The sequence below is a fragment of the Artemia sp. Qi Xiang Cuo genome, chromosome 8 (genome assembly GCF_049724085.1).
Source record: "Artemia sp. Qi Xiang Cuo chromosome 8, ASM4972408v1, whole genome shotgun sequence".
NCBI lineage: Eukaryota > Metazoa > Arthropoda > Branchiopoda > Anostraca > Artemiidae > Artemia > Artemia sp. Qi Xiang Cuo.
In genome coordinates, this window is record NC_142801.1 from 61,838,330 (window position 1) to 61,861,049 (window position 22,720).

At 35.3% G+C, this 22,720-nt stretch overlaps 1 protein-coding gene across 2 annotated transcripts in view; it reads left to right on the top strand.

Moving 5' to 3' along the window:
- LOC148949666 (uncharacterized) overlaps nucleotides 1-22,242 on the top strand; it is a 52,740-nt gene extending 30,498 nt beyond the window's left edge. The window contains exon 2 of one of the 2 annotated variants that reach the window (XM_089093650.1): nucleotides 16,163-22,241. In XM_089093650.1, coding sequence (XP_088949776.1) covers nucleotides 16,163-18,541 — 2,379 coding nt within the window. In that variant the 3' untranslated portion in view covers nucleotides 18,542-22,241. Of the gene's footprint in view, nucleotides 1-16,162 lie in introns of both variants that reach the window. The other variant, XM_089093651.1, reaches the window with a different exon arrangement.
- The last annotated feature ends 478 nt before the right edge of the window (nucleotides 22,243-22,720 follow it).

The following is a 22,720-nucleotide window of genomic DNA, read 5'->3' on the forward strand; positions in this document are numbered from 1 at the left end:
TACTCACACACACAAAAACTTACACACACATAAAAACCTACTCACACACACAAAAACTTTATGTCAGAGCAAGTTCCTTTCTTAATGTCCCTTCTAAACCCATTTTCCAACTTGAAGTACCCATCCATTTCACCCACAACTTTACTTTACAGCTTTTTGTATACCTCATCACCAAGCAATACTTTTCAAAAGACATTTCAGAGCAAGTTACTTTCTTAATGTCCTTCCTAAACCAATTTTACAAGTTGAAGTACTTATCTCTTTCACCACAACTTTACTTTACAGCTTTTTGGTTACCTCAACATCAAGAAATACCTTTCAAAAGGCATTTCAGAGCAAGTTCTTTTCTTAATGTCCCTCATAAACCCATTTTCCAACTTGAAGTACCCATCCGTTTCACCCACAACTTTCCTTTACAGCTTTTTTGGATACCTCAACTCCAAGCAATACTTTTCAAAGGGATTCCAGAACAAGTTCTTTTCTTAATGTCCTTCCTAAACCAATTTTACAAGTTGAAGTACTTAACCTTTTCATCAAAACTTTACTGTACAAATTTTTGTAAACCCCAACATCAAGCAATATCTTTCAAAAGGCTTTATTATACCTTTTCAGAGAAGGCTCTTTACGTAATGTCCTTCCTACACCAATTTTACAAGTTGAAGTACTCATCTTTTCCTCCACAATTTTACTATAAGGATTTTCGAATAACCCAACATCAAGCAATACTTTTCAAAGGCTTTATTATATCTTTTCAGAACAAGTTCTTCACGTAATTTTCTTCCTAAACCCATTTACAAGTTAAAGTACTTATCTTTTCCCCCACAACTTTACTTTACGACTTTTTGCACACCCAAACATCAAGAAGCAATACTTTTCAAAATGCTTTATTATATCTTTTCAGAACACGTTTTTTTTCTTAATGTCTTTCTTAAACCATTTTTACAAGTTGAAGTAGTTATCTTCTTCACCATAACTTTACTTTACGACTTTTTGCACACCCCAAGATCAAGCAATACTTTTCAAAAGGCTTTATTATATCTTTTCAGAACAAGTTCCTTTCTTAATATCCTTCTTAAACCAATTTTACAATTTCTAAATTTTTTCTTAGTAGATAGCAAAAGCTCTAGCATACTTGTGAATATTTTCCCGGAAGCTAAAAAGTTCTACTTCAATGTTTAATTTTCTCAACGAAGTGAAGAAAAGTTCATGTTCTATTCTGAATTTTCTCAATGAAAAAGAAATTAGTTATTGATCATTTCTATTTTTCAAAATAATATAAATATTTTCCAACTTCAAAATGGGCACACACAAAAACTTACACACACATAAAAACTTACACACTCACATAAAAACTTACACACACACAAAAACCTACTCACACACAAAAAAACTTACACACACACAAAAATCTACTCACACACACAAAAACTTACACACACACACAAAAACCTATATACACACAAAAAAAACTTCTCACACACAAAAAAACTTACACACACATTTATTCAATGAAGCACAAAATGTTCAAGTTCCGTTCTAATTTTTTAAGGAAAATAAAAAGGTTCCACTTCAGTTCTGTTTTTTTTTTCTCAAAGAGATGAAAAATATAAAGTTATGTTCTAATTTTAAATTTTACCTCCTTTGTCTTATGGATTTACCATTCAAATTTTTAAATTAGAAAATGAGTGACTCGTTCTACTATTAAAGAAAATCATTCAAACTCGTTCATCTAACCTCCAAAACAATAGGTTAGGTATAAATAAATATTAATAAATAGAAACATTTCTCCTTGTTTAAGTTAGGTTAGGTTAACTTATCTTGAGCGCTCATGATAAGTTAACCTAGCCTTTTCCGGTGAGTATGGTTAGGTTAGGTTAGGATAGATTAAATTAGGTTAGATTAGGTTAGGTTAGGTTAGGTTATCCTACGTACGCTTCACTTAGGTTAGGTTAGGTGAGAGACAGGCAAAAAGTTAGGTGAATGGTTAGGTTAAGTTAGACTAGATTAAGTTAGGTTAGGTTAAGTTAGGTTAGGATAGGTTAGCCTACGTACGCGCGCGTACGTAGGCTAACCTATCCTAACCTAACTTAACCCAACCTAACTTAATCTAGTCTAACCTAACCTAACCATTCACCTAACTTTTTGCCTGTCTCTCACCTAACCTAGCCTAAGTGAAGCGTACGTAGGATAACCTAACCTAACTTAACCTAATCTAACCTAATTTAATCTAGCCTAACCTAACCTAACCATACTCACCGGAAAAGGCTAGGTTAACTTATCATGAGCGCTCTTGATAAGTTAACCTAACCTAACTTAAACAAGATAAATAAAAGTTCAAATAGGGATAAAATCCTTTTAATAGACAGTGATGATAGAAATTCACAAAAATACCAGATATTTCGGTCACATATACAGTGACCGTCATCAGTAGTTTTACTACTGATGACGGTCACTGTATATGTGACCGAAATATCTGGTATTTTTGTGAATTTCTATCATCACTGTCTATTAAAAGGATTTTATCCCTATTTGAACTTTTATTTATCGTCATGGAAAGGCAGTGTGGTCTCCGAAATTATCAACTTAAACAAGGAGAAATGTTTCTATTTATTAATATTTATTTATACCTAACCTATTGTTTTGGAGGTTAGATGAACGAGTTTGAATGATTTTCTTTAATAGTAGAACGAGTCACTCATTTTCTAATTTAAAAATTTGAATGGTAAATCCATAAGACAAAGGAGGTAAAATTTAAAATTAGAACAGAACTTTAAATTTTTCATCTCTTTGAGAAAAAAAAACAGAACTGAAGTGGAACCTTTTTTATTTTCCTTGAAAAATTAGAATGGAACTTGAACATTTTGTGCTTCATTGAGTAAATGTGTGTGTAAGTTTTTGTGTGTGTGTGTAAGTTTTTGTGTGTGTGTGTAAGTTTTTGTGTGTGTGTGTAGGTTTTTGTGTGTGTGTGTAAGTTTTTGTGTGTGTGAGTAGGTTTTTGTGTGTGTGTAAGTTTGTGTGTGTGTGTGTGTACGTTTTTATGTGAGTGTGTAAGTTTTTATGTGTGTGTAAGTTTTTGTGTGCCCATTTTGAAGTTGGAAAATATTTATATTATTTTGAAAAATAGAAATGATCAATAACTAATTTCTTTTTCATTGAGAAAATTCAGAATAGAACATGAACTTTTCTTCACTTCGTTGAGAAAATTAAACATTGAAGTAGAACTTTTTAGCTTCCGGGAAAATATTCACAAGTATGCTATAGCTTTTGCTATCTACTAAGAAAAAATTTAGAAATTGTAAAATTGGTTTAAGAAGGATATTAAGAAAGGAACTTGTTCTGAAAAGATATAATAAAGCCTTTTGGAAAGTATTGCTTGATGTTTGGGTGTGCAAAAAGTCGTAAAGTAAAGTTGTGGGGAAAAAGATAAGTACTTCAACTTGTAAATTGGTTTAGGAAGAAAATTACGTTAAGAACTTGTTCTGAAAAGATACAATAAAGTCTTTTGAAAAGTATTGCTTGATGTTGGGTTATTCGAAAAGCCTTATAGTAAAGTTGTGGGGAAAAAGATGAGTACTTCAACTTGTAAAATTGGTTTAGGAAGGACATTAAGTAAAGAACTTGTTCTGAAAGGGCATAATAAAGCCTTTTGAAAAGTATTGCTTGATGTTGGGGTGTGCAAAAAGTCGTAAAGTAAAGTTATGGTGAAGAAGATAACTACTTCAACTTGTAAAAATGGTTTAAGAAGGACATTAAGAAAAAAACTTGTTCTGAAAAGATATAATAAAGCCTTTTGGAAAGTATTGCTTGATTTTTGGGTGTGCAAAAAGTCGTAAAGTAAAGTTGTGGGGGAAAAGATAAGTACTTTAACTTGTAAATGGGTTTAGGAAGAAAATTAGGTGAAGAACTTGTTCTGAAAAGATATAATAAAGCCTTTGAAAAGTATTGCTTGATGTTGGGTTATTCGAAAAGCCTTATAGTAAAGTTGTGGGGGAAAAGATGATTACTTCAACTTGTAAAATTGGTTTAGGAAGGACATTACGTTAAGAGCTTGTTCTGAAAGGGCATAATAAAGCCTTTTGAAATGTATTGCTTGATGTTGGGGTATGCAAAAAGTCGTAAAGTAAAGTTGTGATGAAAAAGATAAGTACTTCAACTTGTAAAATTGGTTTAGGAAGGACATTAAGAAAAGAACTTGTTCTGAAATCCCTTTGAAAAGTATTGCTTGGAGTTGAGGTATCCAAAAAAGCTGTAAAGGAAAGTTGTGGGTGAAACGGATGGGTACTTCAAGTTGGAAAATGGGTTTATGAGGGACATTAAGAAAAGAACTTGCTCTGAAATGCCTTTTGAAAGGTATTTCTTGGTTTTGAGGTATCCAAAAAGCTGTAAAGTAAAGTTTTGGTGAAAAAGATAAGTACTTCAACTTGTAAAATTGGTTTAGGAAGGACATTAAGAAAGTAACTTGCTCTGAAATGTCTTTTGAAAAGTATTTCTTGGTGATGAGGTATCCAAAAAGCTGTAAAGTAAAGTTGTGGGTGAAAAGGATGGGTACTTCAAGTTGGAAAATGGGTTTAGAAGGGACATTAAGAAAGGAACTTGCTCTGAAATAAAGTTTTTGTGTGTGTGAGTAGGTTTTTGTGTGTGTGTAAGTTTTTGTGTGTGTGAGTAGGTTTTTGTGTGTGTGTGTGTGTAAGTTTTTATGTGAGTGTGTAAATTTTTGTGTGTGTGTAAGTTTTTGTGTGTGTCCATTTTGAAGTTGGAAAATATTTATATTATTTGGAAAAATAGAAATGATCAATAAATAATTTCTTTTTCATTGAGAAAATTCAGAATAGAACTTGAACTTTTCTTCACTTCGTTGAGAAAATTAAACATTGAACTAGAACTTTTTATCTTCCGGGAAAATATTCACAAGTATGCTATAGCTTTTTCTATCTACTAAGAAAAAATTTAGAAATTGTAAAATGGTTTAAGAAGGATATTAAGAAAGGAACTTGTTCTGAAAAGATAGAATAAAGTCTTTTGAAAAGTATTGCTTGATCTTGGGGTGTGCAAAAAGTCGTAAAGTAAAGTTATGGTGAAGAAGATAACTACTTCAACTTGTAAAAATGGTTTAAGAAGGACATTAAGAAAAAAACTTGTTCTGAAAAGATATAATAAAGCCTTTTGGAAAGTATTTTTTGTGTGTGCCCATTTTGAAGTTGGAAAATATTTATATTATTTGGAAAAATAGAAATGATCAATAACTAATTTCTTTTTCATTGAGAAAATTCAGAATAGAACTTGAACTTTTCTTCACTTCGTTGAGAAAATTAAAAATTGAACTAGAACTTTTTATCTTCCGGGAAAATATTCATAAGTATGCTATAGCTTTTTCTATCTACTAAGAAAAAATTTAGAAATTGTAAAATTGGTTTAAGGATATTAAGAAAGGAACTTGTTCTGAAAAGATATAATAAAGTCTTTTGAAAAGTATTGCTTGATCTTGGGGTGTGCAAAAAGTCGTAAAGTAAAGTTATGGTGAAGAAGATAACTACTTCAACTTGTAAAAATGGTTTAAGAAGGACATTAAGAAAAAAACTTGTTCTGAAAAGATATAATAAAGCCTTTTGGAAAGTATTTTTTGTGTGTGCCCATTTTGAAGTTGGAAAATATTTATATTATTTGGAAAAATAGAAATGATCAATATCTAATTTCTTTTTTATTGAGAAAATTCAGAATAGAACTTGAACTTTTCTTCACTTCGTTGAGAAAATTAAACATTGAACTAGAACTTTTTATCTTCGTGGAAAATATTCACAAGTATGCTATAGCTTTTTCTATCTACTAAGAAAAAATTTAGAAATTGTAAAATTGGTTTAAGAAGGATATTAAGAAAGGAACTTGTTCTGAAAAGATATAATAAAGTCTTTTGAAAAGTATTGCTTGATCTTGGGGTGTGCAAAAAGTCGTAAAGTAAAGTTATGGTGAAGAAGATAACTACTTCAACTTGTAAAAATGGTTTAAGAAGGACAATAAGAAAAAAACTTGTTCTGAAAAGATATAATAAAGCCTTTTGGAAAGTATTGCTTGATGTTTGGGTGTGCAAAAAGCCGTAAAGTAAAGTTGTGGTGAAAAAGATAAGAACTTCAACTTGTAAATGGGTTTAGGAAGAAAATTACGTGAAGAACTTGTTCTGAAAAGATATAATAAAGCCTTTTGAAAAGTATTGCTTGATGTTGGGGTATTCGAAAAGCCTTATAGTAAAGTTATGGGGGAAAAGATGAGTACTTCAACTTGTAAAATTGGTTTAGGAAGGACATTACGTAAAGAACTTGTTCTGAAAGGGCATAATGAAGCCTTTTGAAAAGTATTGCTTGATGTTGTGGTATGCAAAAAGTCGTAAAGTAAAGTTTTGGTGAAAAAGATAAGTACTTCAACTTGTAAAATTGGTTTAGGAAGGACATTAAGAAAAGAACTTGTTCTGAAATGCCTTTGAAAAGTATTTCTTGGAATTGAGGTATCCAAAAAGCTGTAATGTAAAGTTGTGGGTGAAACGGATGGGTACTTCAAGTTGGAAAATGGGTTTATGAGTGACATTAAGAAAAGAACTTGCTCTGAAATGCCTTTTGAAAGGTATTTCTTGGTGTTGAGGTATCAAAAAAGCTGTAAAGTAAAGTTGGGGGATGAGAAGGATGAATGCTTCAACTTGTAAAATGGGTTTAGGAAGGACATTAAGAAAGTAACTTGCTCTGAAATGTCTTTTGAAAAGTATTGCTTGGTGTTGAGGTATCCAAAAAGCTGTAAAGTAAAGTTGTGGGTGAAAAGGATGGGTACTTCAAGTTGGAAAATGGGTTTAGAAGGGACATTAAGAAAGGAACTTGCTCTGAAATAAAGTTTTTGTGTGTGTGAGTAGGTTTTTTGTGTGTGTAAGTTTTTGTGTGTGTGAGTAGGTTTTTGTATGTGTGTAAGTTTTTGTGTGTGTGTGTAAGTTTTTGTGTGTGTCCATTTTGAAGTTGGAAAATATTTATATTATTTGGAAAAATAGAAATGATCAATAACTAATTTCTTTTTCATTGAGAAAATTCAGAATAGAACTTGAACTTTTCTTCACTTCGTTGAGAAAATTAAACATTGAACTAGAACTTTTTATCTTCCGGGAAAATATTCACAAGTATGCTATAGCTTTTTTCTATCTACTAAGAAAAAATTTAGAATTTGTAAAATTGGTTTAAGAAGAATATTAAGAAAGGAACTTGTTCTGAAAAGATATAATTAAGCCTTTTGAAAAGTATTGCTTGATCTTGGGGTGTGCAAAAAGTCGTAAAGTTGTGGTGAAGAAGATAACTACTTCAACTTGTAAAAATGGTTTAGGAAGGACATTAAGAAAAAAACTTGTTCTGAAATGCCTTTGAAAAGTATTGCTTGGAGTTGAGGTATCCAAAAAGCTGTAAAGGAAAGTTGTGGGTGAAATGGATGGGTACTTCAAGTTGGAAAATGGATTTAGGAGGGCATTAAGAAAAGAACTTGCTCTGAAATGCCTTTTGAAAAGTATTTCTTGGTGTTGGGGTATGCAAAAAGTCGTAAAGTAAAGTTGTGGTGAAAAGAATGGATGCTTCAACTTGTAAAATGAGTTTAGAAGGGACATTAAGAAAGGAAATTGCTCTGAAATGCCTTTGAAAAGTATTTCTTGGTGTTGAGGTATCCAAAAAGCTGTAATGTAAAGTTGTGGGTGAAACGGATGGGTATTTCAAGTTGTAAAATGGGTTTATGAGTGACATTAAGAAAAGAACTTGCTCTGGAATGCCTTTTGAAAAGTATTTCTTGGTGTTGAGGTATCAAAAAAGTTGTATTGTAAAGTTGTGGTTGAAATGGATTGATTCTTCAAGTTGGAAAATGGGTTTAGGAGGGACATTAAGAAAGGATCTTGCTCTGAAATGTCTTTTGAAAAGTATTTCTTGGTGTTGAGGTATCCAAAAAGCTGTAAAGTAAAGTTGTGGGGTGAAAAGGATGGGTACTTCAAGTTGGAAAATGGGTTTAGGATGGACATTAAGAAAGGAACTTGCTCTGAAATGTCTTTTGAAAAGTATTGCTTGGTGTTGAGATATCTAAAAAGCTGTAAAGTAAAGTTGTGGGTGAAAAAGATAAGTACTTCAAGTTGTAAAATGGGTTTTGGGATTGACATTAAGAAAGGAACTTGCTCTGAAATGGTCTTTGAAAAGTATTTCCTGGTGTTGAGGTATCCAAAAAGCTGAAAAGTATAGTTGTGGGTGAAAAGGATGGATGCTTCAACTTGTAAAATGGTTTTAGGATGGACATTAAGAAATGAACTTGTTCTGAAATGTCTTTTGAAAAGTATTGCTTGGTGTTGGGCATTCAAAAAGCTGTAAAGTAAAGTTGTGGGTGAAAAGGATGGGAACTTCAACTTGTAAAAGGGGTTTAGGAAGGACATTATGAAAATAACTTGTTCTTAAATGTCCTTTGTAAAGTATTGCTTGGTGTTGGAGCATTCAAAAAGCAGTAAAGTAAAGTTGTGGGTGTAAAGGATGGGTACTTCAACTTGTAAAATGGGTTTAGGATGGACATTATGAAAAGAACTTGTTCTGAAATGTCCTTTGAAAAGTATTGCTTGGTGTTGGTGCATTCAAAAAGCTGTAAAGTAAAGATGTTTGTAAAAAGGATGGGTACTTCAACTTGTAAAATGGGTTTAGGAGGGACATTAAGAAAAGAACTTGCTCTGAAATGCCTTTTGAAAGGTATTTCTTGGTGTTGAGGTATCCAAAAAGCTGTAAAGTAAAGTTGTGGGTGAAAATGATGGCTACTTCAAATGTATTGCTTGGTGTTGGATCATTCAAAAAGCTGTAAAGTAAAGTTTTGGGTGTAAAGGATGGGTACTTCAATTTGTAAAATGGGTTTAGAATGGACATTAAGAAAAGAAGTTGCTCTGAAATGCCTTTTGAAAGGTATTTCTTGGTGTTGAGGTATCCAAAAAACTGTAAAGTAAAGTTGTGGGTGAAAAAGATAAGTACTTCAAGTTGGAAAATAGGTTTAGAATGAACATAAAGAAAGGAACTTGCTCTGAAATGGTCTTTGAAAAGTTTTTCTTTGGTGTTGAGGTATCCAAAAAGCTGTAAAGTAAAGTTGTGGGTGAAAAGGATGGGTACTTTAAGCTGGAAAATGGGTTTAGAATGAACATTAAGAAATGAAGTTGCTCTGAAATGTCTTTTGAAAACTATTGCTTGATGTTTGGTATCCAAAAAGCTGTAAAGTAAAGTTGTGGTGAAAGGATGGGTACTTCGACTTGTAAAAATAGGTTAAGGAATGACATTAAGAAAAGGAACTTGTTCTGAAAAGATATAATAAAGTGCATAAAAAAGTATTAACAAAATGGAGAGCCCTTGGAGGGGCCCGGGGAGGGCCTTTGGGGGTCTGGGGGCCCTTGAGGGCCGGGTGGTCCTTTGGGAGTCCGGGGGACCTTTGGGGACCGGGGGAGGGCCTTTGGGGGCCCGGGGAGGGCCTTTGGTGGTCTGGAGGCCCTCGAGGGCTGGGTGGTCCTTTGGGAGCCCTGGGGACCTTTGGGGACCGGGGGAGGGCCTTTGGGGGCCCGGGGAGGGCCTTTGGAGGTCTGGAGGCCCTTGAGGGCTGGGTGGTCCTTTGGGAGCCGGGGGGACCTTTGGGGAGCGGGGGAGGGCCTTTGGGGGCCCGGGGAGGGCCTTTAGGGGTCTGGGGGGCCCTTGAGAGCCGGGTGGTCCTTTGGGAGCCCGGTGGACCTTTGGGGGCCGGGGGAGGGCCTTTGGGTCGGGGTAGAGGACCTCACAACACTGTTCAAATGGAACTTGTGTAGTATAACGACCACAGAGTTTCACCCTCAAATCCTCTTCTAAAATCATCTTTTAAAATCATCTTTTAAAATGTCTCTAACTGTTCTCGCCGAAATAATTCCCTAAAATGTCTAAAACGGTTTCGCTCAAATAACCCCTAATCGTAACTTCAGCGTGTTCCTTTTGTTTTGGCATCTCTGCGCTGTCACATTTGAAATTACCAAAAACCTGATTCCCGTGTTAATTTATTCATCGCTAAGATGTTTCTTGGAGAATTGTTACCATGGCAATGTTTATTAATATCTTTTGGAGTTCGACCAGTAGAATTGTTTCCGAGGCAAAGACATTAATGACTTGAATCTATTCCTGGAGAATTGTTTCTTCGCCTGGTAACAATTTGATTAATGATTGACAGTACCTGTCAGACATTAATAAACTTTGCCCGGAAACAATTTGATTAATGACTGACAGCACAGGTGTTCCAAATTCCCAATCGATTACGCAATCAAGTTCTCGGAAACTGACAGAGTTAGACTAAATTGTAGATGGCAGCAGGGGTGGGTATCACGATTCATTAAGGCCTTTCTACTATCTACCGGCTCTCGTGGGCCTGTAGATCCTTGTTTAGGCCGGGGGGGGGGGGGGGTTAGTGGGCCTGAAGCCCAAAAAATTCCTTTTTAAGTCAAAATATTCTAACTCTTTATCGATACCCTCGATAAAGAGTTAATCCGAGAATATTCTCGGATTAGACCTGTAAAATGGATGATGCGGGATGATACCTCCTTTTTTACTGTTTTTTTTTTTTACATTCATTTGCTTACCAACACATAGTTTGGAAAAGTGGAAGGGACGTCATGAGTACCACCAGAAAATTTCTTACGGGAGAAGGAGTACTTCCCCAAACTGAGTTTTCACCGAAATTCAAATGCGAATATTTCTAATTTGCTACTTACTTATGTTTTTCAACGTTTCTTGTTGTCCTCGGGGCATTGTCCCCCTGGACCACTTGCCGGTGCTCTTGGGGGGTATTCTTATTAAAAGAAAAAAGAACTCACTTTGAAAACCATGGAAATAGTAATAGCACAAAATATTGGTCAAAATTTCAGGTAAAATAAATCCTTCTGCTGAGCTCAGAAAACTTTTGCATGCTGACCAATGGTACGTGTAGTGCAGGTATCGATCTCCTGATTCTCGGTCTTTGGCCGGGAGTGTAATGCGCGGCTGGGGGCAAATCATCTGACACTTGTCGTGCCCCCCCCCCAGATTTCTCAAGGTACCCTTCTGGAGCTGAGTCGACTCTGTCTCGTTTTTAATATTGCCATTTGACTGGCTGTCTCTCAAAAAGTAACCTATCCGCTTTCTAGGGCTATAATGAAAGAAAGGCTGAACTGGCTAGGACATGTTCTGTGGATGAAGGATGACAGATTGCCAAAGGTTGTCCTTGTTGGCCTACCATCTAGGGCTAAACGAAAATCAGGTTGTCTTCAAATGGGATTGGAGGATGTCGTAAGGAAAGATTTAAGGGAAATGGAACTTTTTGGGAGAGTGTAAAGAGAGAGGCTGTGATTAGATTTGGATGGAGGATAATCGTGTTTAGAAGTGTTGGCCTCAGACGGCTTGGTACTGCGAGGAGTTGTTAGTAGTAGTAGTTGCTCAAAAAATTCAAAATAACACATTGCGTAAAGCGCAAGATCGGCCAAAATGCTGTGCAAGCGCTAATGGAAGAGGTTTTTCGTTTTATTCTTCCGTGTTGCAGGAAACACAAATTCATCTTTTTCAATATCAACTTGGTGACAACTTGTAATATTCTAAACATTCTCTAGACAGTTTTATAGTCGTGACATTGGTATGGGAGAACACAGGGCTAATTGCCAAATGGTTTATTATAGGGTTGCGAAATTCGACATGGCCAGACACTGGTCTTATGGGATCCATAAATACTAAGTTTTAGCATACTGGAATAGCCTATACCTCAATATGACAGGCATAGTGGTTAAATACGGGGGGATGGGAGGCCTAGGGCCCTCCAAGGCAAAGCTCGGTAGAGCCCTGTGTGCGTATATCCTCAAGCTAATTCATCCCAAAACCTTAAAGGTTTTACAATTTCCCCCTTTATTTCTAGTATCTTCAATATGCCCGTCAATTTCTCTTTCATTTTAAATTGGCATCCCTCACAAAATAGATTGCTGCGCACGTGTCTCGAAAAGTTGGACCCGTAGCGAGGCCAGGGACCTTTCACTCGTAAGAATTGAATTTATGGATACCTGAATATGCGTTTGATAAGAGGGAGAGGTTTGGAGTCGTCTTTCTTTTTTTCATTAATCCCCAAAAAAATAAAAATTTAAATATTCTTCGCCCTTTTTAAATATGAATTTTCTGCATTCATCATTCAAATGCTCCTTATATTCATCTCACTAGTATTTATTGTACTGCCTTTTATGATGTATGTAGTGATGGGGGGACTCGTGTCTCTACCACCCCCACCTCTCTCCTCCCCTGAGAATTAATAATCGTTATTATTTCCTATTATCCGTATATACAGAATTCAACAAATTTAAATATAGAGAAAACGGTTAGAATATTTTAAAATAAACCAATGGATAAAAAAAAAGCAACAACCTTAAAATAATAAAGAAATACGAATATTTTGAATTCACGTCTGAAACCCTTTATCAACGAAAAAAAAATGCGAGGTTGAATTAAATGCAACATATAAAGAAAAGGAAAATAAAAACTATATCCTAGTAACTTTGAATATCACCATGCAAATAGCACGAATGGGCACAACAGAATGATAAATTAGGTTGTCTCTAGTACATTTGGAGTTTGAAATATCTTAGAAGATATTTCAAACTCAAACTGTACCAGTGGCAACCTAATTTATCATTCTGTTTTGTGCATTCGTGCTTTTTGCACGGTGATATTGGAAGTTATTAAGATGTGTTTTGTTTTTTTAGAGAATTTCTATGGCAAATCCAATCATTCGTGCAGAAAACTGTTGAAAATTTAAAGCAAAATATTCAAAAACAGGACAACGTAGAAAAGAGGATGACCGGTATATATGCTTAGAACATTGATTAAGAATTCATAACTGCTAATCAAGGCTGTACCCAGGATTTTTTTCGGAGGGGGTTTTACTCAACGATTTTTTTGGGGGGGGCGGGTTACACACAAAAAACTAAAAAAACGCATACAATTTTTTTTTATATTCATTTTTGTTACGTTTTTACGAGTCAGACGAAAATTTCGGGGAGTGGGTTCAACCCCTCCCCCCCTTCTGGGTACGTTCTTGCTGCTAACTGCGATATTTCTTGACAAAACTCTTGAACAAATTGGAAACCAAACTTTATCCAAAAAATTGAAGACAAAAATTGGTTTGGCTATTTTAACTTGACCAATAGATACACTGTTTTTGCTCATTTGCTCACAAACAATCCCTGAAATTTTCAAGCCTTTTTTCAGAACTTGTATTTTGTTTTTAATTTCCCACCTAATTATCATGTTTCTGCAAATTGTTTTTTTCTCTCTCTAAGAATTCTTATATTCTTTTTTTTCAAATTTTTTCTAAAATAATTCTTTTTCTTTAATCTTTAATGATTTTTTTGGAATCATTAGAATAATTTTTAGACTGATTTATGATATTTTTTCAAAAGTTCTAAGAGTTTTTGTTAGATAAACATACTGTTTCCGCCGTCCTAGCAAAAACTGTTTCTGAACATTGTTTGCTATCAACTGAAAGGCGGAAAAAAGCCTTAAATGGGAAACATTTCGAATATAGTCTGTTAGACAAAAATACTATATTTTGCATTCATGTATATTTTTCATTCTATTTATATCAGTATCAAGTTTGGTTTTTTAATTTTTGTGTCTTTTGTCTGTTTTTGATTGGCCTGGCTGATGGGCGTTGGCTATATTCTCGAAATGCCCTAATTAGTCTGGTTTCAAAGGCGATTTTAGGGGGGGGGGGCTTGCCCTGAGCGCAGAAATTATAGGGGCGCATAATTTCAAATGAGTAATGTGATATTTATAATTATTTTATAACTTTTAAATTTTGTTCTTGACGAAACAAAGTAGAGTGCGCAGCTGGCAGTTAGTATAAGCAAATTGAATCCGAAATTTTACTTTTTCCCATATCTTGTTCCATATAAAGTAAGAAAAGTCGGATTTAAATAAATGACAAATTTTGGTGATAAATAAAAAGTTTTTTAATAAATGCAAACTGTTTAAATTTGACCTGAACATTTTTTGAAAACGGGTGGGGGGGAGGGCTAATCAAGATTTCGTGCCGGACGCAAGAGAAGCCAGAACAACCACTGTCCGGTTTAGCTTTGTCTTTTTGTTGTTTTTGTTTTTTTAGTTGGAAGGTCTATATTCTCAGAATATACATTGGAGGAAGAAAATGTGTAATTAAGGTGGAGCTTTTTCAGAGGCGAGGGTAAGACCTGACTTGTTGGCGTTTGTACCTCCCCTTCAAGGATTATAGTTTTTGAATTTCAACGGACAACGTCTAGAAGCGTAAAGAATTTAATAGAAAGACGGGATTATATTCTATCAAGAAAACACGGGAATTTTTAATTTGGGAACGTCGCCAAATTGTTTTAGTAGATTTTTGCCTTTTATCCCAAAGGTTGTAACTGACATATTTTTGAAAATAAAGCTAACAGCAGTTTTTACATCTCATATTAAGGGATCACTGATTAAAATTTTGACCTGGAATATCTACTAACACCCTGAAGAGATGCTTCATTTTACGCTCGGTCTAGCTGTGTTTCTTCGTTTCCTCTTAACTTTCTTAAAAATAACAGTTGCAACCTTTGCTTGGGCAATGATGATACGCCTTTACGCCTCTTTCCCACGACAGGCAGCCTTTAGTTCAATTTGAACGAGCCGAATGGCTATTAAGAACTTTACCGTGGACGGTTTTAGTAGGGATTAAGTAAAAATGAGGTTTTGAAAAGAGGGAGAAGGGGTATAGATAATTATTCAAATCAGCTTCCATTCAGTTTACATTTTGCTGTGCTTCCAACTCCCTGTTTCAACAGGCTGGCTGGCTGGGAAGTTGGCAGGATATCGTTGTCATTACCGGTGTTCGGCATATCAGCAAATTAGCACGGCACCTCTTAAAAGAAATTGACTTATCAGTCATTAAAGCTGCTGACTTAATAAATAATATAATTAAATCTGATTTTCATAGGCCAACTCAAGTATTTGGCTACTAGTTGAGTTTCCTACTTTGTTCTGTTTGTTTAGAATTATGTCAAATTTTGTCTAAACAACTTGATTAGCGAATAATGTTGTTTTTTCGTGGGAGCCGGTGTTTACCCTCCCGCAAGGTTGTTTTTCATGGGAGTCGGTGTTTACCTTCCTTCTCCCGCTGAAAATACTCCCTTTGAAAATGCCCCCTGCGGCAAATACCCCCCCCCCACCCTTCCCAGAAAATTCCCCCACACGCAAAATTGAGCAGCCAAAGAAAAAATACAAAACAGATATCTCAAAATATTCCTCAGATACCTCAAGATACCTCAATACTTCCGATTTATAAAAAAAAGGACTAGAACTCTAAGAAAATGTCCATATGTTTCCCAATAGCAAATACAGTCTGTAAGCATTATGCAAATTGCAAAACTGACAGCCTTTCCGTAAGGGCTGTGGAGGGTCATGTCATGCCTAGAGGCATAACTGTTGAACCATTCAATTATGATGAACCAAATAGCTCTCCCAGAACTTCATTCGTATGTCTTTTGGGGAAAAGGTGCAGAGTAAGGGGGCTAGTTACCCTCCATTCTGGCTGGTTACTTAAAAAGGCACTTAAACTTTTAATTCTTCTTCGAATGAGCTCTCTTCCGATCTTCTAGGGCCCTTGGTTTGATATGATCATCCTAGGGGAACTTCTTGTAAGTTTTATTTAATTTGGATAAATACAGAATTGGTTGTAAGGGAGAGACGAGGGGAGGGTGGAGGTAGAAATTGATATATAATCCTGAGGGCTATATCCAGGACTTCTGATTTGGGGGGTTTATTTTTTAGGGAGAGGTAAAAAAAATTTAACATTAAACCACAAAACGAGCAGAATTTATTCCGTTATAGGAGGGTGACAAGTCGAAAGTGATTGGAGACCAACCAGCCCCTGAACTAAAATTGTTGTTCATTTCTGGTCCTTTTGTTACCCCTTGGAACATCTGATCGACATGACCTATTTTGTACTTTCTCATTGGCTGCTCAATTTTGCTTTTGGGAGAATATTCTGCGGGAAGGGGGGGGGGGTTACACGCCTAGACCCGTTTTTCATAACCAAACTAAAATGTATAGTTTCTGTCGTAAACATTTTACACCCCTAAAATTTAATATAATTGTTTTTATTTCAGATGGATCTTCCACCAGATTGGATAAAAGTAGAATCAAGAAGAAAGCCAGGCGTATATTATTATTTCAACAGTGTCTCTGGTCAATCTTCATGGGATCCTCCAAATATACGAACATATAAACCTCCAACTGACGGTGATACTAGACGTTGGGTTGAGACAGTTGCCAATGATAACAACCAAAGTGAGAAAATAGTGGTTAATCTTTCAGCGGTGGATGCTAGAAACAACGAAAATAGAAAGCGATCAGTTGACGCAATTACAAATAATAATGAACCTGAGAAAATCATTGTTAGTCTCTCAACCGCTAATGACAGGCGTTTAGTGAAAGCCATAAGAAAGACGAATCAACCAAATCCAGCTGTCTCTATGAATTCTTGCAAAATCCCAGTTAGACATCCAGAAATACAACCTGCTATAGCTTGTCCTGTTCCACCTAAAAAAAAAATCTATTCAGAGTGTGCTGTGACAAAAAATAATGTTGTAAACCTTACAAAAAATAACACAATAACTATAAATAAAAATAGGCCAACTGCATCTAGATTTAACAAAGGAAAAACTGACACAAGGGATAATTTTAAAAAGTCGGAAACTAACCAGAAGCAGAAGCCAAATGCAGATAAGAATAGACCTAGTACTAGTGTTGGCAAACATGTTAATAAAGCAGACGAGCAGATCGTCAAACCAGTTCATCAGACCAGTGTTGCTGACGAAGTCAAATCGGAGAGGCGTAGTTCTTTTCAAAGTAGAATTGAATACCCCCATGGAGGGTTCAAAAATCAGACGTCTACTTCTCATTCAGCATCTCCTAGTGCATCTACTTTGATGAGTATGGATCGACGTCCTTCGTCTGAATTAAGTTTAAGAAGATTGTCAAGTGGTTCGCAGAACAACATCTTTGCTCAGTATGCGGCAGCTATGGATAGTGATGGTGAAATGGACTGGGATCCCATTCCTGAGGAAGTAGTTACCAAGTCGATTCTTAATATTAGACAAGCATCAACTTACCAAGAGATCAATGTCCAGATGGTTGTTAACAATTATGTCATTGCTGAAAATCAGCTTGTTATTGTTGTTGACACTAATATATGGCTGAGTCATCTATCAATTCTAGTGAAACTTCGCGAGATGGCTGAGAGGAATGTAGTGAATATGATTTTGTTAATACCGTGGATTGTTGTTCACGAGCTTGATTGCTTAAAGTCAAATCCTGAACTTGAAGTTGTTGCCCGTAAGGCTGGAAAATATATACAGAGGGTGTTGGAAAACAAGGAGACAGGACTGGTTATTCAGACAACTCAAGATGCAAAAGACGCTGAAAGTTTATTTGATTCCAGTGTCAATGATGATAAAATTCTGAAATGTTGTCTTCATATGAAACAAAAAGGATTTGATGTAGCTCTCCTCTCTAATGATAATATGCTTCTGACCAAAGCTATGGGTCATTCAATAAAAGCCTTTTCAAGGAATGATATTGCCCAACAAATAATTGACTTTGCTCTGCCCAAGCCTGATGTGCAACTAATAATGACACCGAGAAGACTGCTTTCAATGATTGAAGAAGCGATGATTTGTGTTTGTAGTCAAATGATTGAAAAACGATTTGAGACAGTTTTCGAGGAACTATGGCCAAAAATAATATGCATTAAGCCACCATTTTCTGATTTAAATCAAGTGTTCCAAGTGTATTTGAAACATTGGATTGCTGTGTTTGGTGAAATTTATCCTCGAGGACGTGAGTCAGATCTGAAGATGTGCAAAGAACTAGTTCTAAAGGCGAAAGATAATAACATCAGCTTCGCTCAAGTTGATGTCTTTGTGAAAAATTTGCTAAGATTCTTGGAAGATAGCAAACCCAAATACGACCTTCGAATGACAATAGATGACGCTATCTCGTTGATTGAAAGTTATTACAATGAATTTAAAATGCAAAATAAAACAGAAGACAAAACAAGTGCATCAGTTTTGTGCCTTTTTCAAGCAGTTTGGGCAACTATTCACAAAATTTGTGGTTCTTTTTCCGAAACTCTTGGAGTTGCATGCGATGGGTATGAAAAACTCTCAGTCCCAGTGACCATATCAGATATGAGGGAACTAATGCCGTCCATAGCACACAAGACTAGAAAACTTCAGCAACAAGTTGAAATGTTCCTTAGACAACCGTATGAGGAATTGAGTGCTGTTGAATTCTTCACGTTTCTTGTAAATTTTTTGCCTCGATTGGGTGTAGGAATGAACCCTGAAGGTGTTGAGAAACTGTCTCTACAGTGTTTGCTTGATTTTGTCAAAGATAAAGAAAATTTTCGACTACTGCAAAATGGGTTGGAGCAGGTCAAAGGATTCTGCAGTAGGCTTGATCATCTATGGTCACTTTTAGTTTAGTTACCCAAAAAATTCCATTTTTCTTACTATCATTGTTATTGTTATTATTATTGTTATTAGGGCATTTCTGCTTTTTTTTTCTTCTTTTTTTTATAGTCAGGCACGTACCCAGGAATTTATTTGGGGGTGGGGGGAGGGGGGCAATAATAAGAACATCGATGTGATAAATTGAATAAATGCAACATATAAATGGACAAGATTTAGGATTTCGGGAAACGGGCCCTTGCCTTCTTCTGCCTGTATACCTACCCGCCCCTGTGCCCACCCCTTCTGTATTTTACACCCACCCGGGACTGTAATACGTTTTGTGAAAAGTTTTAGTTTAATCTTATTCCGGACCTGCACTGCCATGTAGGTTAATTGATTAATCAATTCAGTTAATCAAACAATTAAGTGTAACCTTCTCCTCTCTGCTGCCCCTTTCGGACAATTTTGCTATGGTACCAAAGACGGAGTATATGTGTAAAAAAATAAGATGACTCTTTCCAGAAAGAAAATTGAAGTTTCTTGTAAGTAAAGACTTTTCCAACAGCGTGCGTTGAAAACAATATTAAATGCTAAAAATAAACATTACTAAAAAAGTGAAGTTAAAAATAGCAAATTTCACAAAAGTTTTATTTTCGTTACTAAAGAATTTCATGGATTCTGTATTAGCATCATCAAAAGAGCATGAATTACAGAGATTATCAGGAATACATGCAGGTGAGGGAGGGGGCAGTACCTTCTCTCTGAAACAGTGAATTTTTCTGAATATTTTAGCACTTCTCATTCAAATTATTAAACAAAATTGCTTTATCGTCCTCCCCCTTGTTAAAATATGTGTATGTGTCTGCTTACGGTACGTTGTTTGGAGATATTCTTGATTCTCTGCTTTCATAAAACGTTGAAATTAGCAATTGCTGATAAAACGGCGGACTAATCTATTAGTGTGGTTAATCTCTTGAAAACCAGATCGGTCCACGACATTCGACGACGCACGTGAATTCTACGACGTTGGTCCAAAACGTCCACGACGTTGCGCTGTTGGTCCTGATATTTCAAATCTTATATTTTTTAGTTTAGTTTATATAGTTTAATTTGGTTATACATTGTAATTTTTTTTTTTTTTTTTTTTTTGTCCACTATTGTGTTGATAGGGATTTGCTATTTTAAACTTTAATTACTATTTAATTTTCATGAATTACTAGGAAAAAGAGAATATCAATATAGCCAACCATACACATCCTGCCCATGGGAAAGCTGAACTGGGGCAATATTCGATATAGAAACCCAAGATGATTCAGATTTCCCATGGGCAGGATATACCTCATTGGCTACCTTGATCCTGGTATAATTAAAACCCCCGGAATTTAAAAACTGAGTTTTTTTTATAGCCTCAGAAAACTATGCACTTTTAAGGGATTTTATAAGCCAAAGAATAAACATCGAAACCAAGTATCTACTTAGTCTAAATTTTTCTCTTTTTCAAGTTCTGAAATTTTTTAACTCTTGTCTTTCAATTTTCTCGTTGAAAGACTACAGCCAGATACTAACAGCTTTATTGCTAGATTCATCACTCAACTTAAAAAAAATAAATAAATAAGACGGTGTTTGATTCTGCATCGAGTTTATCACATGATGTCGTTAAATACTGACGCCCCTGTGACTGATTGTTCCAAACGAGCAATGAATATAAATATAGCCAATTATACACATTCTACCCTTAGGAAATCTGAACCATCTTGGGTTTCTATATCATATATTGCCCCGGGCGCAGAAAAAATTTTAGGGTCGCTAAATTTGAGGTAAATAACCTAATCGTTATAATCATTTTGTAATTTTTGCATTTTGTAATTCATGTTCTTTCAAGTGTATGTTCTATTTTTTCTCAGCTTCTTAGATGACCTTCCTGAACCTCCTAATACTCTTCCATCTTTTTATCTCTGATTGAACTAAGTATCATCTTCACAATATAAATCATTTTAAAATTTGTTTTACTCCATCTATGAGGTCGTCTCAGAAGAGAGAAGAGGTATGAATTTAATCATTGTTGCACACCCTGCCCATGGGAAGTCTGAACCATCGCGGGTTTTTGTATTCCAAGCTTGGAGACTCATTGTATAAGGTGTTTACCGCGAAAGAGAGAAAAAAATAATGTTTCAAGTAATTCCAAAATTTAAACCTAAGAATTGGAATCCTCTGACCTAATCCTCTAAAACCGTGGCTGTATGTACCTATGAAAACTATTATATTCATCATTTAGTATGTCATCACGTGTGTCTGCAGTTTTTCTTTGGGGCAGTGGTGGCTCTGGCCTCTCGGAACAAAATCTTGATTTCTCTCAGGACAAAATCTTGATTAGCCCCCTCCCCTATTGCCCAAAAATTTTCGGATCAAGCTTCAACAATTTTAATTTATTAACAACATTTTTGTTTATTTAAATCTGACTCTTCTTGTTTTTAACCTCTGCAAAATTATGAATTATTAATAATTATTATAATAATTAAAAATAATTATCTCGTCCCTCTTGATTGCTTCTAATTCTTTAATTCGATCTACTTACTTTTTGATTACAATTCAATTTGAAATAGCTTAAATATCACATACAAATTCAGAGGGCTTCCGTATACTTTCCGGATTTTGTACTCATTGCAGATTTAAGATGCAGATCTTTTTCTGTAGCCAAAAGAATGTTGGTTCAAACCATTATCCATTGTACACATTTAAAGCATATCACGCCAAATACTGTAGCCTTTGGCGTCTGCTATCTTTAATTATGCCTTTAATATTCCTTAGTCTTATTTGTAGGTTTATGGAGGAACCTTAGGAAACTTTCCGAGGGCTAAGATTGTTTTAATCTCATAAATTGTTGACTTACTTATTGGCGGTGGCAGTGGCGGGCCATTAGCATAGCCGTTGTACAAATGGGGATGTATTTCTCCTGGAAATAGCAAAACCAGTGAACTATGGAAATTTCTGAAAAATAATGAGGCCTTTTGAACTAGGTTTGTTGCCACTTCACCCTTCAACAACTTCGGTCTGCATTCCTGCCATACACCATAACTATATGTACACAAGAGACTTACCGCAAAAAAAGAGGGTGTGTATTATTGTCTTAATTGTGTAGTCCAGTTAAATGATGTTTTAAAAATAAATGATACAATTGTTTTGCTTTGTCGCTAGTGATTATAAATACGTCTGTGTTTGATTTAAAACATTTAATACTGAATTACCTGCTGCAGAAATGAAAAATGTCCAACAATCATCAATCCCAAATAGGGCTCTAGTACCATTGGGTACCGTACATTTTCTTTACTTTTGAAGCAGAAATGTCTAAAAAATAATAGTTCTTTTTTCTGTTGTTATATTTTGAGTTTGAGAATGTCTCCTTTATAAAATAAGTGATTTAAACAGCATTTAAAACTTTAATTTTATTTGTTTGCCTTCTATCTGTGATGGTTCTCTTTTTCTGTCTGTCTCTCCGTTTCTTTTTCTGCCCCTCTCTCTCCTTCCCTCTATCTATCACCCTGCCCCCCTAAATAGCGTCGCCGGTTTGTCGTTTAGTCAAGGGTATATTGTTTGTAAGTGATTAGAAATGTTGTAATTTTAAGTTTATAATATACGGTTCTGAATCTTATTTGGAATTCTGTCCCGGTCTAACTTAGTCGGCATTATATTCGACTTGTGAAATTTAGTTTTGCTGTGTCCTCTTACTTGGTGTAATATATGTTTTTTTCATTCTTCCTTTGATACATCTCAGGAATTGATAGTTTGTGTTTAGGCCATTATGCAGTGACGTAGCTAAAGTTTCTCAAATCTGAGATGCTCTCCCGAAAATTTGAAAACTACACGCGTCGGTTGGAGTCAGAAGCACAATTCCCTGTTTTCGAGAAATTCACAGGAAAAAAATAAACTCAAGTTCATTGATTTTTGATTGAACAAGTTCATTGAAGTTTTCTAGCTTCCGTCTGAAAATATGTGAAAGTTTTGCTAGAAGAAAGATCACAGGTGCATGTTTATTTGTTCTGTTTTATTTATTTATTATTTTTTTTTGCCAAGATCATCGTATCGAACTAATAATCATATAAAATCGGGAGAGGGCTCGCTCGAAAGGAGATTACAGTTCTAGTTACCCATTTCCTAACGAAACCGATTGGAGATTCCCCCATCCTCCCATGCTACTTTTTAACCAAAGTCATC